Raw genomic sequence first — 14,091 nt, forward strand, 5'->3', positions numbered from 1 at the left:
TCATGTTTATGTTACTTGCAATAAACAAATATGCACCCTTGAGAACAGATGTTATGTGTAGATCCTCTCCTTTAAGAGCTCACATTTCCCTAGATCCTCTCCTTTAAGAGTTCACATTTCCCCCAGATGACCCACGGCCCAACCTTTTCTTTTAGAATATTCTTTTGATTCTATTATGCTGACATTAGAAATATCAAGATTATATTCCAGGACAGAACTGAGCCCCCTAATCGAAGTTCCAACATTTTCTTACTCTCACAGGACAGTGTGTCAAGAGTCCACTATCTACAAACCTTTGATGGTGGGGGGGATACTTTTGGTTGTGCTGAAGGTGTAAATTTCTGAGAAGGGCCCTTCTCCAGCCTCGCTTGCTGCCTGGATTCTGAAGGAGTAGCACGTGAATTCTGTCAATCTCTGAACCTTGTAAGTATGGCTGGGTCCCCTGTAGATTGATATAAACCTAGAGAAAGAAGAAGAATCCATTAGCTATCAGAACTCTTAATTACAAGAAATAAATTATGATGAAAACTAATGCACTAATGGGGGGGAAGGGAAAAAATAACAGAGTGAATCAAACAACATTACCCTATGTAAATTTATGATTACACAAATGGTATGCCTTTACTCCATGTACAGAGAAACAACATGTATCCCATTTGTTTACAAAAAAAAAAAAAAAAAAAACTAATGCAGCAGAGTAAGCCAACTCAATAAATAAATGCTTTTCATGGTCTGAATCAACCACTTGCTATGTTATGGTCAAATTTAATATCTAAGTTTACATAAAAGAAAAATACAAATTTAAGAAATATAAAGACTGGAATGAGATTCCTTTAGTTATGGTCTAGATTCTAGAAACTCAGTTGTTCCTATTTTTATTTACTAATATTTCAAAATTATTTTAATATACACATTAAAATATGGAAAAAATGTATAAAACTTGATAGTGTTAACTTACCATCTATTATGTAGTAGGCAGTGAACTTAATGTTAACTGGGCACTTGAGAAATAAGCTGTCCTCTTTTTTTTAATTTTTAAATTTTATTTTTTCTAATTTGTTGTACATGACAGTAGAATGCCTTTATACATTTTGATAGATTATACATAAAATCTAATCTCTCATTTTTCTGATTATACATATTTCAGGATCACATCGGTCATGCAGTCATACATGTACATGAGGTAATAATGTCTGTTTCACTCTACTATCATCCCTTCTCCCATACCCCTTCCCCTCCTTTCACTCTCCTCTACCTAATATAAAGCAACTCTATTCTTCCCTATCCTACCCCCCTCCCCTTATTGTGAATTATAAGCGGTCCTCTTAACCCAAATTTTCCAAATAACTGAGGTTTAGGAAATGCTTTAAAATTTAACATTTGTGTATTTTCCCAAGAGCTTTTAAACCCCCTTTCTTAAACTGACAAGAAGATATTTAGGATTATGGATCTTTGAGGAAATACATTAAAAGGAAAAGAAAAATTATTATGCTCAGAATCATTCATCAGGTTAGTTGACAATTCAGACTGGCAGTTTTTGGCTTCTTCCCCTATCTGATCCACAACTATTTTACACTTCTTTGTTAATTAATATTTCTAGGAATAGAAGGTGAAAAGGTTAAAAAAAAAACGCAGGGCATTTTAGATGTTTTCCCACAGTGTCTTGAAATGAAACTGAAGTACCTAGAACTACTAGTCCCACTTTTAATACCACTTTTTTAAAAACATAGTTAACTATAAAATTTTGGAAATGACTTAACTTCCCATAAGTCATCCAGGATCCTTGTTAGATCCAGGGTCTGAATCACATTGGTCCGGGGCACTCTGAGAACCACTCCCTGAGTTAATCCAACCACACTGCCTCGTCTTCCTATGTAGGTCAACTGATTCCCACTGCCAATGCTTTGTTGCAGGCTCTGAGGATAAGCCACTATCTTCAGATACCACCGGAAGTCAGTCAGTAATAAAACTCCTGGGCCTAATTGGCCTAAAGGGTAAGCACAATTTATGCATTCATTTTGTACCAGTTCTTGAACACCTGCAGTGTGCTAGATCCTGTGGATCTGAAGATGAATATAGCCTGATTCCACGGGTCAGTTTGTCCCGAATGCGCATGGTTTTTGGAAGGCTTTTCTATGGCTGGAGAATAGTCTAGAATGGATGAATGGTTGGAGAGATGGAAAGACTAAATAACCGGCTTGTTTTTAACTTGTCAGAGTCAATACTTCCATTCAGGCTTGTACTAGCTTTTGCAATCAAGTTCCTGAGCCCTCGTCATGTCACCTATTTAACGTTCTGCCTGTTTGGCTTGTGAAAGGAAGTCCTTTAACTGAAGGCTGAGCACTTTCAACTTCAGGGAAAGCCAGAGTTCAGGCTGAAACCCACAAATACCATAGCAACCTGCATAGCGCTCTTGACACATTACCACCTTAATGAAGACATCCTTGCTAATGCTACAGGCAAACAGCTATTAACTCAGCCTCACCTGGGCCAGAATTCCTAACGGGGATAATTGCCCTTAATTATATCACAAATGGAAGCCATGGTTTAGGAAGTGAAAGTATTAGATCTTCATTACAAAACTGCCATAAAGCTCAGTTTTTGAGAGTCTGGAGAACAACATTAGGAACAATACTGCTTTCCTGGCACGCTGTGCTCTAAGGAGAGTTATTTCCTTTAGAAAACAGGTTCAATATGTACTTGTGCCCAGATTCATATGTGTAGGCAGTGGTGGTCTGTCACAGAGACATTTACTGAAGCACTCAGTGCTCTCATTTTGTAGTATAATTGAGCAAATAGCATACATACAATTTTCAAATACATCAAAACTTGCTGTCTCTAGACTAGCTATTTTGTTCCTTTAACTTCTTGTTTTTTTTCTTGTACAACAGTGTTTTATTAATGCTTTAAAACTGTATTTCAATTTAGAAAAAGCATTAGGGAAATAGCTGATAGTAGTGACAAATTTAAAATGTTGCCATTAGAGAATTTATTCATGTCCCAAGATAGTGTTACTTAAAAACATAAGAAAAGTAAAGTTGCATTTGTGTCTAGAAAAAGAGAGTGACCAGGAAGCTTCTGGAGACCTTTATACCCTCCCGCCTCCACAGTTTGACTTTAAGATTCCACTATCTTGCTTTCAGTGAAGGCAGAGTGAGGCAGCTGCTGGAGGCCCACCTCACAGCCGTCATTGCTCTCGGAGAATAGGCTGGGAACGGCTGCCTGGTACTCCCAGCAGAAGGAACTGAGAATGAGAGAAACAGTAGTCTGTTCTTCCTTCAGCCTTTTCTAGAAAAAGCACACGTTGGACCTGTCCTTGACTTAGCCCACTTCCTACTGTGGCAGTGATAATTCATGGCCTTCTTGTTGTTCTGATGAGAGCCATCACTGTTTTTTCTGACCTCTCTCCCCACAAAATGGGCATGGGAGAAAATTCTGGGGTACAGGGTGGGAGGGGGGAGTTCCCCTATTTTGTTCTCAAAATGTTTATGGGAAGAGCTGAAAAACAGATGGCAACAAATTTCTATGTCACATAATTAACCAGGTACTAAGTCCTCAGTCAGTGGAGGGAAGAGATGGTAGGCATCAACACAGGCTTTTCCTGAGTGAAACACATAAGGAGAGACATTGGGAATCCTAAGAGTTTTGGGAGAAACAGCCCAAGCATCAACAGTCAGTCCCACACCTACACAAAGAGATGGCCATGTCCCTGTCAACCTGCCTTCTAAGATGAACATGCAGGCCCAAGGTCAGAAAGACAGGGCAGGGAGGCAAGAGGGCGACCCAATGCCTTCTTGAGGACCTTTCCCATGATCTCACTCTGAGGTGTGAGCAGGAGCCACGCACTGGGAAACATGAAAGACAGATGTCGAAAGTCTGCATATTATTCAAGAGTTCACACTTTTCAAACTTGAAAGGTTTTCTTACCTTTTTCTTTAAGGGGGGGAAAAAAGAGGAGTAGAAAGAACAGCAAGAATGAGAACAGTGAGGATGGGTAAAAGACAGGAGGGACTGGGCATTGCTATTTTTTCCTGATAGGGAAATTATTTATCATAGTCATTTCTAATTTCATTTCATTTTATTCATGTCAACGAAGGAATTCATTAATTGCATGGGCATGTTTTAAACTTGACATGAGTCAGCTTATACACCAGAAAATGAAATCTCAACTCTCAATTTTAGGTTTCTGAAAATAGGATCTTCCTGTGATAACAACCCAATTTGGCACTTTGTTTCAAGGGTTTTAATTCTGAAAACTTGAAGGGGTCACAATGGATTTGTTACTTCTACTTCTATCACCCCTCCCCCAATCTGGGTGCCTGACAGGTTTCCGATCAATGCAGGTTCTAAGACAAGAATCTGCTTCATGGGCTACTAAATACCAGCAGGCACTTGAGCCTCTGTGCCTTAGTTTTCTCATCTATGCAAAGGGTAAGGATGGAGCCTACCCATGGAGCTGTTGTGAGGTTTAAATGGGCTACATACAAGATCTTAGCCTCATCCTGAAATGTAACAGTCACCCACTCACCATGTGTTAATCATTTTATAAAGCTGTAGAGATAGGGTTTTAAAAAAGACCCTGCTCTACCTTCTAAGAGACCATCTATATGACTGTTGTTGAACATAGTGGTTATTTTGCTTCCTCTGGGTGGAAAGCCAAGTGTGAGCTGTGTGCCTTCAACCATCACACTGGCCAACCTCCTCCTGTGAGGTGGGTGCTCAATCTGAGACGTCAGGTAAAAGTGCCAGTCCCTGAACAGAGCAGGCCTCAGGCAAGTGCCTTTGGTCCTAGATGACTTTCTGGTAAAAAATGTTGATCTGATAGCAACTTCTGTTTCCCTCTGCTCCTCAAATTCCAGATTACAAAGACCAACCAAAATATAATAGAAGGACATAAGTCAATGAGACTATAATCCCTTTCCCAGCCCTGTTCTATAACTACTATCCACCCATTCCAGGAGGTGGGAGAAGTCAGACTCTTCTTTCTTCAGAGCCAGTGATTCATGGCCGTCCGTGCATGTGGCCAGTCTCGAAGGTTCTGCAGGTTAATACCCCTGTAGCTAGAACCACTCTGGAGAGATTAAAAATATTCATCAAATATCTGTTTTACAAAGACCAACTTAATTTCCTTCATTCTTTTACATCTCTTTTTTTTAAAAGATCAACCTAATTTTAAAATTCTTTAATAAGTAAGCCAGAGATCTCCTGTGAGAGAATTAATCAGAACAAGGCACAATGATGAAAGACTTTAAGTGCAACCAGGGACTGAGAGCCTAGCACAGGCTCTGCCATGGGGCAAGGCTGGCACCCACGCAGCTTTCTCAGTTCTTACCTTCCCTCGGATGGAGCGCCCAGGTTGGTGCTTGGACCCCACACAGGGTGATGCACCCTAGGTCCTGGGACACAGCAGAGGCGCTGCAGAAGGCCCTGGTCCACACTGCCCTTAGCCTGGGGATGGAGGAGGCCCTGAGTGGTTAGAATTCAGCTGGGAATGGAAGATTCAGAGCAGCTAGGGTACCCACCCGAGAAGTCAGGAACAGTGGAAAACTCTGAGCCCTTGATCCTTGGTGCTGGCCTGGCAACAGGCAAGCACTACATGAGAAGTGACACCTGCTCTACCTTGGCCTCTTTCCTGTTCTATGCTGCTGCTAAGGTGGGACATCCTTCACAGTCCTCCACACTCTGCACTCTGCTGGGAGTTATGGGAGCACGTGGACTTGGACCCAGGAAGATCTAGACTCCAATCTCAGCTCTGCCCCTTACTGCCAAATCAATTGTCCCTGTGAAATTTCAGTTTCATCTGCAAACAGGGGGCAGTATCCACCATTCTAAGAGTCAAATACAGTGATATAGGCAGAAAGCTCAGCCCAGAACATAGTAAGAGCCCAATTCATCATATTATTCCAACAGCTCCAAACCCAGGGTCACTAGCACCACAGACCACCTTTTAGATATCCAAGTCGGGTGAAGGACCCTGCGGGCCCTATGGTTCTCAGTTCCTGCCATGCAGGTTCTTCTATCAGTGGTTTATGACTCAGCAGGAACAGTTCAATCTAAATTAGTGATGTTGTGCTGCATCTGTTATGGCCGATGGCAGACATTCAGCTCTCCTGGAAACAAATCACCAATCTCATTTGGTGTGCAAGGAGCACAAATGAAATGCCCACTCCGCTGTTTTCATCGTGAGTGCTCCCGCACTCACAGGAACAGCACTGAAACAACACGGAAGTGGGCAGCCCGGTTCCTGGAATGCAGTACGAGCCCACTGAGGTCACTAAGTCATTGCACTGTTAGTTCAGGGGGAGGCACATGTAGCCCCAGCACCTGCTGTGGTATCGCAGTTCCTTAAAGACTGCCAGAAAACCTAGGTCACAGTGACCCTATCTCTGAGGTCTTCTACCCCACTCCCAGTCTCACCGCCTGTTCCTGGGGACCTTCATCAGCCCCATGACCCAGGGCTCCTGTAGGGTGAAGGGGCCAGTGGGGGAGCACCCATGGGGCTCTGATGCAGTGGAGACCCTGCTGGCTCACCATCCTCTGGGACAACAGAGTGAGTGATAATGCAAGCTCTGGAGCCAGCAGACCTGGGGCGGAGTTCAGCTGGCCAGGGCTTGGGCTGTCTAACCAGGTGAGCTGTTTCCTCATCTGTTTCCACCCTGCGGTTGTTGCAAGAACTAAATGAGAATAAAGGGAGAACCCATAAGCACGTAGGAAGCATTCAGTAAATAGTACTGTTATTAATACTACGTAAACACTGTAACACTAATATTATTAATGGGAAAGGTCGATGAACATTTCTTGTTTTCCAAAGTTAGAGAAGCCTGAAGATGTCCCCAGAATGGCATCCCTCTCACCTACATTTCCTGAGGCTTTCTTGAGTTGGGGAGAGTGGAGCATGTGAATACCATGTACCCTGTCCTGGTGAACCCGGGTCACAAATTGTTATATAAAACACAAAGATGGGAGCAAAAGGCCAGATCTCAGTGCTGCCCACTGAGTGGAACTCTGGACATTTTTGCCTAGGGGAAGAAAAATGGGGAGAAATGCCCTCAAGTTCTAAAAATACGCACTTAGGGAGAGGAAGGTTAGGTGGGACATTCAGAGTCAAAATGAATTCTTGGTAGCTCTGCACACCCCAACCCCACTGCCCCATGCCTCAGTTTTGCCTGTTTTATCTCTCGAAACAAAACACTCAGATGGTAACAAACACACATGGATCTTACTCTTGGTAATTTACCAGGGATCTAAGAATCGTTCGATATTCTATGCTTAGAGCAATTCAACTATTCTGTGGTAATGTATTGGTAGGTATAGGTCGTCAAACATTTGTCTAAACCCACAGAATGCACAACACCAACAATGAGCCCTAGTGTAACTATGAACCATGCACCCATGCAGGACAACAATGTGATAATGACAGAGGTCCATCAACCCTAACAAATGGACGGCTCTGGCAGGGGATGCTCATGGGGGAGGCGAGAATACATGGGAGATACCCGTACCTTCCAACGTAATTTTGATGTGAACCTAAAACTGCTCTAAAAGATAGTAATAAAAACTGAAAAATGTTCTGCAATTCTGTGAAGCCAAAACAATTTTTTAAAAAAATTCTGCTTGTCATAATACTCCATAGGGGTGTGTGGCAAGTTTTAGGAGCACAAAGACATACTGAGACCTTGGCCAGAGTCAATCTGTAGCCTTTGCTATGAACTTGAACACTCTAAGGCTAAATTTCCAGGCAGTAATAACTGTCTTGATCACTTGACAGGAATTTTTATGAGATACAAATCAAAGAACCAAGTAACTTCTAGGATTCCTCACTGAATTATGTAATAGAAGGTAAGACAACAGATTCTGGATGTTTTTGGAAAATTCTAAAGGAAAGCTATACTTTAATTTCAGTATTTTCGGCTTTAAAGTTGTGAAAGATGATTTTTTGTACTCAAGTGCAACTGACAGAAGTTCAGTTATATCACATCTTTACATTTTCCTTTTTAAAACTCATTTTAAGGGAAATGATAATATGTAAAAAATTTAGTTTTAAAATGTTTGCTTAAAATACTTTTGTTTTTAAAAGAAATATTCGAGAATGCTCTATATGGCTTATAACTTAAATACACAGGAGGAAATAAGCCTTTATGCTAAGAGTTTTGTTTACTACCTTGCCGCTGTCTTATAATCTCCAGACCCACTACAGGCTAACCATGGCCCATTAATATTAACTATTCATAATAATCTAACCTGCTGACCTGAAATAGCCTGTAGTCTACTAAGGCCTCAAATGACATCTTTCAAAACATATTTCACAATATCACAAATCAACAGCTGTTCAAAAGCTCAGTACAGCTATATTCATTAAGAGTGACATGTCATTGTCTTTTCCACCTTTTACTTAATTTCCCTGGGTTCCGTGGTGTGTGTGTTTCCTGTTATTCAAGTGGCATTTGGGGATGAAAGATACTCAAAATAGGAATGGAGAGTATACACCTTTATTTTGCCAAGAACACAGAGTCCTGCCATTTCTGGGTAGAAGCAGATGGCACCATGTGTGGACACTGAGGCAGAGAGGGTGTTTCCTAAATTGATTTTGATGTCCTTCAAAGTCCCTGTTTACAGACTGGTCATCAAAGTGCCAAGAGTTCTTTCAAAATAAATTAATAAGAAAAGAGGTTAATTTCCTATCCTCTGTTCCTAGCTGGAAGTTGACCTTTTTGACTTATAAGTGACTGAGTAGGTGGCAACACTTCTTGGTCTATGGGTTGAATTTTTACACTCCTCTTCTAAGAAATAAAATTTCACTACAGCAACTAATGGTAGAAACTCTTTACAATGAATAAATGAATTTAAAAAAATTCTTTCCATTTTTTATTGTTGTTTACACTTTAAACACCATAAAATTCCTATTTTCAATTTTTTAAAAAAACTGTACTTGTTATATTAAAAGAAAGATTTACTTGTACTCAAAAAATGAAGGTCAGAATTTTGTGTGTGTGTGGTACTGGGACTTGAACTCAGGATGCTTTACCACTGAGCTACATCCCCAGCCCTTTTTAATTTTTTGAGATAGGGTCTAAGTTTCAGAGGCTGCTTCCAACTATGATCTTCCTCCCAAGCTTATGCCACCACATCTGAAGAAGACCACCTGAGAACCTTGAAACCTCCCATTTTGATACTTTGTTTTCAAATACATGGAGGGCATCTTATCTTCAAGTATACAGTTTTCACAGTTTTTCAGGCTTCTGTTTGCCCACTTTTGTTTCAGTGACCTTGCCTCAATTTGAGGAAAATACTATTCAATTCCATTTTACTATTTATTTTTTATTTAAGTGAGAGGTTAACAACTACTTTGGATTCTGTTTCTGGTTTAACTAATATCTCATTTTAGCCTGAGACAGACTAAACCTGCAATACTCTTTGTTTTGTAGGCTGATTTTTTATGTTCCTTTTTTCTAAGAGATAAAAATGTTTCTAAAAAAATTTTTTTTTTTCCTGTCAACTAGGGACTGCAGACCAGCTTCATGACTTCATTTTATAGAGGCAGAAATTAAGGCAAAGAGAAGTTTGGGGATATGTTTCTATCATCTTGAGATTCAGTAGTAGATCAGGGATTACAAGAGATTTGACAACTGCGTCAAGACCAAAGCCACCTGGAGAGCTGAAGGTGGGGATGAAGGTATCACTGAAATGCCATTCATCCAGCAAAGATGGTCATGTGAACAGGGGTCTACTCCAGAGAGGTACTGGAAACAAATGCTGAGGGTCTCTTGCAAGCTGGGCCCCAAGTGCTGCCTTCCATCTGTGTCATGGAACTCAGCAACACACCAAGAGAAGGAAGCAGGAGTTTGTTCTATAATAGGCAAACACAGAAAATTAATTCCTCCCTCAGTGCACATGCATCCCAGGCACTCTTGTTAGTTAACAAGTGTTTTCTCCAGTTTGAAAAAACACTAAAACTCCACAAAGATGCAGGGTGCCAACAGGCATTACACTGTTAACCCTGCAGAGTCCCTCTAGTTTTGCTGGCCTAGAGGAAAGTGTCACGGCCAAGCCAAGTCAACAGAGAGCAAGTGGCAATTATCCACTCTATAGCCCAATTTCACTTTGCTGCAAACTAGCTTTAAAAAACACTGCCTGTCTGACTGACACTGAACAACAGATTAACCACAAATGCATTCCTGGAATTTATATTTCTCCCTCCTCGGTACTGTGTATAATTATCGGGGAACATGGACCTGCCAGGGTCAGGCTGAGCATCAACTCCAGTTCTGTTAGGGCAGCCCAGCATTTCACTGCAGTAACAAAGACAAATGCATCTGCAAAACCACCACTATGATCTTAGAGCACACCAATTGGTCCTGTTATTCTAATGCCTGTATTAGGTTAACACAGCATTATGAAAATGTTTACTTGGGGATATATTTTTCATGCATAACACTGGAATAAAAGCCATTCAGATCTTCAGAGCTGGATCTGTTAAGAATACAGACTACATCACTGTAAGGCCACACTCATCTGATTTTGTTTTTCTGTTGAAATTAAATAAAATTTCCTGTACTGACTATTCACTGTTTAATATTAATTCATTTCCTAAGCAAGATAAGCTCTTATAGATAGGCCACATGCCACATAGAACCTAGCACATAGTAGCAATTCAAGAAAAAATTTGCTGATTGAATAATTGTAATTTAATCTCTAAGTAAACCTAGTTCTATAAATATAAAGCACAGATTTAAAGCTGATACATAAATATGGACTGGAGACCTTACAGGTCACAAGTCTGAATACAAAGGAAATAAATATCCTAGTAAAGAGAGGTGGAACTTTCCACACAGCAAGTTCAGGTGACCTGGGGTGGATTCTAGGTAGATTTACCTGGGGGTAAGAGCTGTCGCAAGAAGCCCTGTGGGATCATTTCAATCTACATGAAATAGGCTTAGCCTTGACAGAGAGGGACAGAGAGAGACAGACAGACAGATACAGAGAGAAAAGCTAGCACATTTCACGTTTTACATTTTACCTTTTAAGAACTAAACAATAAAGCTCTTAGTGCATGGTACTCTGTAGTGCTCACTAAATAGAAGTTCCCTTTTCGAAGTTTAAAAAATATTATTTTTGAGTAAACATTATATTTTAAGTCCTGGGGGCATTTTATATTGTTTGAGACATATAAATAAACATAAATCAGTACATCACAGATGCAACCAGACCTTAGGGGTTTTAACGTCAAGTAGTCACTCTAAAGGGAAGATGGTATCTTTCTTATTTTCTTACTTGTGAAATGCAGAAGCTAAAAATATGAAGAAAATTAGATAACATGCCCAAATCATTTACAAGGGACATGTTTTTGTAAAAGATTTTGTTCACACATGATTTATAAAGATTCACTGATTTAAGGTGGAAAGGACACCACAGATCATCTACTTTAACCTCTTCATGGATGAAGAAAGAGAGTCATGGTTTAGGAAGCAAAACTGATGTGACTCTTTAACCTACCACCAAGCATGGAGTTTTTAGTTTGCACAGTGGTTCTGTTACAAAATACACTTTAAGAGTTATGAATACTTAAATAGCTGGCAAGGACGGCTGTACAACTCAAACATCAGCAACTCTTTTCTCAAATGCCCAGTGACCAGTTAGTAATGTGGTCATGGCAAAATACATATTTTACTAGGAGCTTTTTTGGGCATGGGGTGGGGGCAGGTACTGGGAATTGAACTCAGGTCTTGCCCATGCTAGGAAAGTGCTCTTCCACTGAGCTACCTCTCCACCACGAGAGAAACACTGAGAGCTGACACGAGAGAAAATAAAACCACAACTGAGCCTGTCTTTGGTTCTCACCTGGGCCGCAGTAGGATGTGTTTTTCCCCCACATTCATAGTAAGAATGCTGCAGAACATGTGCTCCAAGTTCCTGTGAGCCACAGCTAGAAACTGCTCTAGTAACAAGTGTGCTGAAAAAGCCAGCTGTTCCCTGGGAAGAAGACACTGCTCTTTCATCTGGAGAGGCCAGGCTGAGTCCTAGTGACCCATGTGAGGCTAGAACTGACAAAGCTAGGCTAACAGCAAGTGTCGTGATGAGTCCAGCTCAAACGGCTTCTCCTGGATCCTCAGCAGTCAAGATCCAAATCTAAAGTCTTGGATGCAAGGCAACTCACTCCAAGACTTCACTTTCAAGACACTGAGGAAGGTCGTCTTCAAACTAAAACTAGGCTGTCTCGTCCTATTAAATCCCAGGAAAATTATCCCACAAATAGAATGAGAATTTATTATGCTCTGTATTTCCATCACTTTAATAACTTTCTGAGAGCACCGACAAATCTAATTTAGAAAAGATAAATTTGGATTCTAGCTCATAAAATTAAGAAAAATATTGTTTGTAATGGTCAGATTTCTTAAATTGCCACTTAAATTTAGGCAAGTCATTTATTTGATGAACAAGGCGAGTCAGGCTTTATTATTTATTTGGGGAGGGGCGGGGAGAACATTTTTCGATTACTAGTTTCTGCAGAGCTTTCTGCCTGGCATATTTAAATGCCTCACAACAGCACAACCATTTGGACACGTGCTTGTGGAGTTTTTGTTGTGTGCCCAGGAGCCGTTCTGTATCACGTAAAGCCTCAGACTGGACCACACATCTGTACAGTTTTCCATCCACCACCCACCATGGGTGGCTGGCTGTCCCACAGGGAAGGATGGCAGCCAGGTGGGGGTGCCTGCCTCCCAGGTCCCTGGAGGTGCAGCAGAGGCAGTGTGTGTGAGTGTGAGGGACTGGCTGTAATCCCAACTCGGCCACCAGCTTCTGTGACCTTCCTGTGCTTCACTTTCTCTGACAGAGTACAACTAAAAGATGTTCTCTAAGGATGGTTCTTTCTATCACCAAGGGAGCCTGAGGAAGAGACTTAGAGACTCATTTAAAATTCTCCGCCAATGCTAGCTTTATATACTTGTCAGGATTTCTCCTAGTTTATCTTCTGTTCTTGTCAGCCTTCTTCAGTTGAGGAGCTCCTCGTGAGAAAATAATCATCCTATGAAAACACATCCAAAGAAATCTAGCACAGTGGGATAAGTGATCTTGTGCATGAGGAAGGATGAATGTGACCTCTAATGAACCTGTCAAGAGAAGCATTGCTTTCTCTGTGCTTTCTACACCAGCACTAGTTTCCAACAGGACAGTCGCTTTTTGTTCTCCTGTCATCAAACTATTGGGTCTGCCAGGTACTTCCAAAGTCAGGTTCAAGTGTCATCTCTTTTAAGAAACCTCTCTGATCTTTGTGTCCAGATGATCTCTGCTCTTCCCAACTCCTGGACACTTTTCCCCTACGGTACTATTTGTTCTATCATTATTTGTGAGAATACAATACTCCCAAGGTAGGACCTTGTGGGATTTTTCCTTTCTTCCCTTCCTAATTCCCTTCCTTCCTTCTTCCCCCTGTCTTTTTTACTAATAAGAAATTATATTTCTTAGATACATTCAGAATGTCAACAGAATAACTGCAACTTTTTTTTCCAATAGTATTCCAATTTTTTCCAAAGTAGTATTCACTTACCAGAACAATAATTATTTCATATAAGCTAGATCAGAGACTTCTGAACATGAAAAAAACAAAAACAAAAACAAAAAACTGTCCTCATATATAACTAATTTGTGCTGTACAACAAGAACCTGTTTTAAGTTTCCATGTTTGGTAGTGTGTTAACTACATAAAAAAGGTCATTGTACAGTCTACAGACAAATCTTACACAGCCTTACATTTCAATATTTTTCTTGAAAACGAGTGAACCGTGTTCAGGGAGTTACATGCTTCATAGACAGGCAAAGAACTGCAAAAGAACCAACTCAATCACCATTGTCTCATCCTCTCCACCCCACTCAGTCCCTTCCTTTTCATGGAGCCCTTCTTCCCTCTTTTTCTTTTTCCTTGCTGACTCCCTTTCTTGCACCGGGCTTTCCTTCCGCTGGGTGTGCAGCTACGCCCTTCCATATTTTCCCTTCAGCTCCTTCTTTTCCTGAGGCTGCTTCACCTACAGTGGTGCTGTTCCCTATCTCTCCTAGTTTCTCTGCACTAGCACCACCGCACAGGCTGTGCTTGTC

The 14,091-nt window shown here is 40.9% G+C and overlaps 1 protein-coding gene across 5 annotated transcripts in view; it reads right to left on the reverse strand.

The window, feature by feature from the left end:
• FNDC3B (fibronectin type III domain containing 3B) overlaps positions 1-14,091 on the reverse strand; it is a 366,748-nt gene that overhangs the window by 15,652 nt on the left and 337,005 nt on the right. For all 5 annotated transcript variants that reach the window (XM_079155120.1, XM_079155124.1, XM_079155121.1 and 2 more), the window contains one exon: positions 294-460. In XM_079155120.1, the coding sequence (XP_079011246.1) occupies positions 294-460 (167 nt within the window). The remainder of the gene's footprint in view (positions 1-293; positions 461-14,091) is intronic.

This window comes from Sciurus vulgaris (assembly GCF_902686455.1).
Source record: "Sciurus vulgaris genome assembly, chromosome: 10".
Lineage (NCBI taxonomy): Eukaryota > Metazoa > Chordata > Mammalia > Rodentia > Sciuridae > Sciurus > Sciurus vulgaris.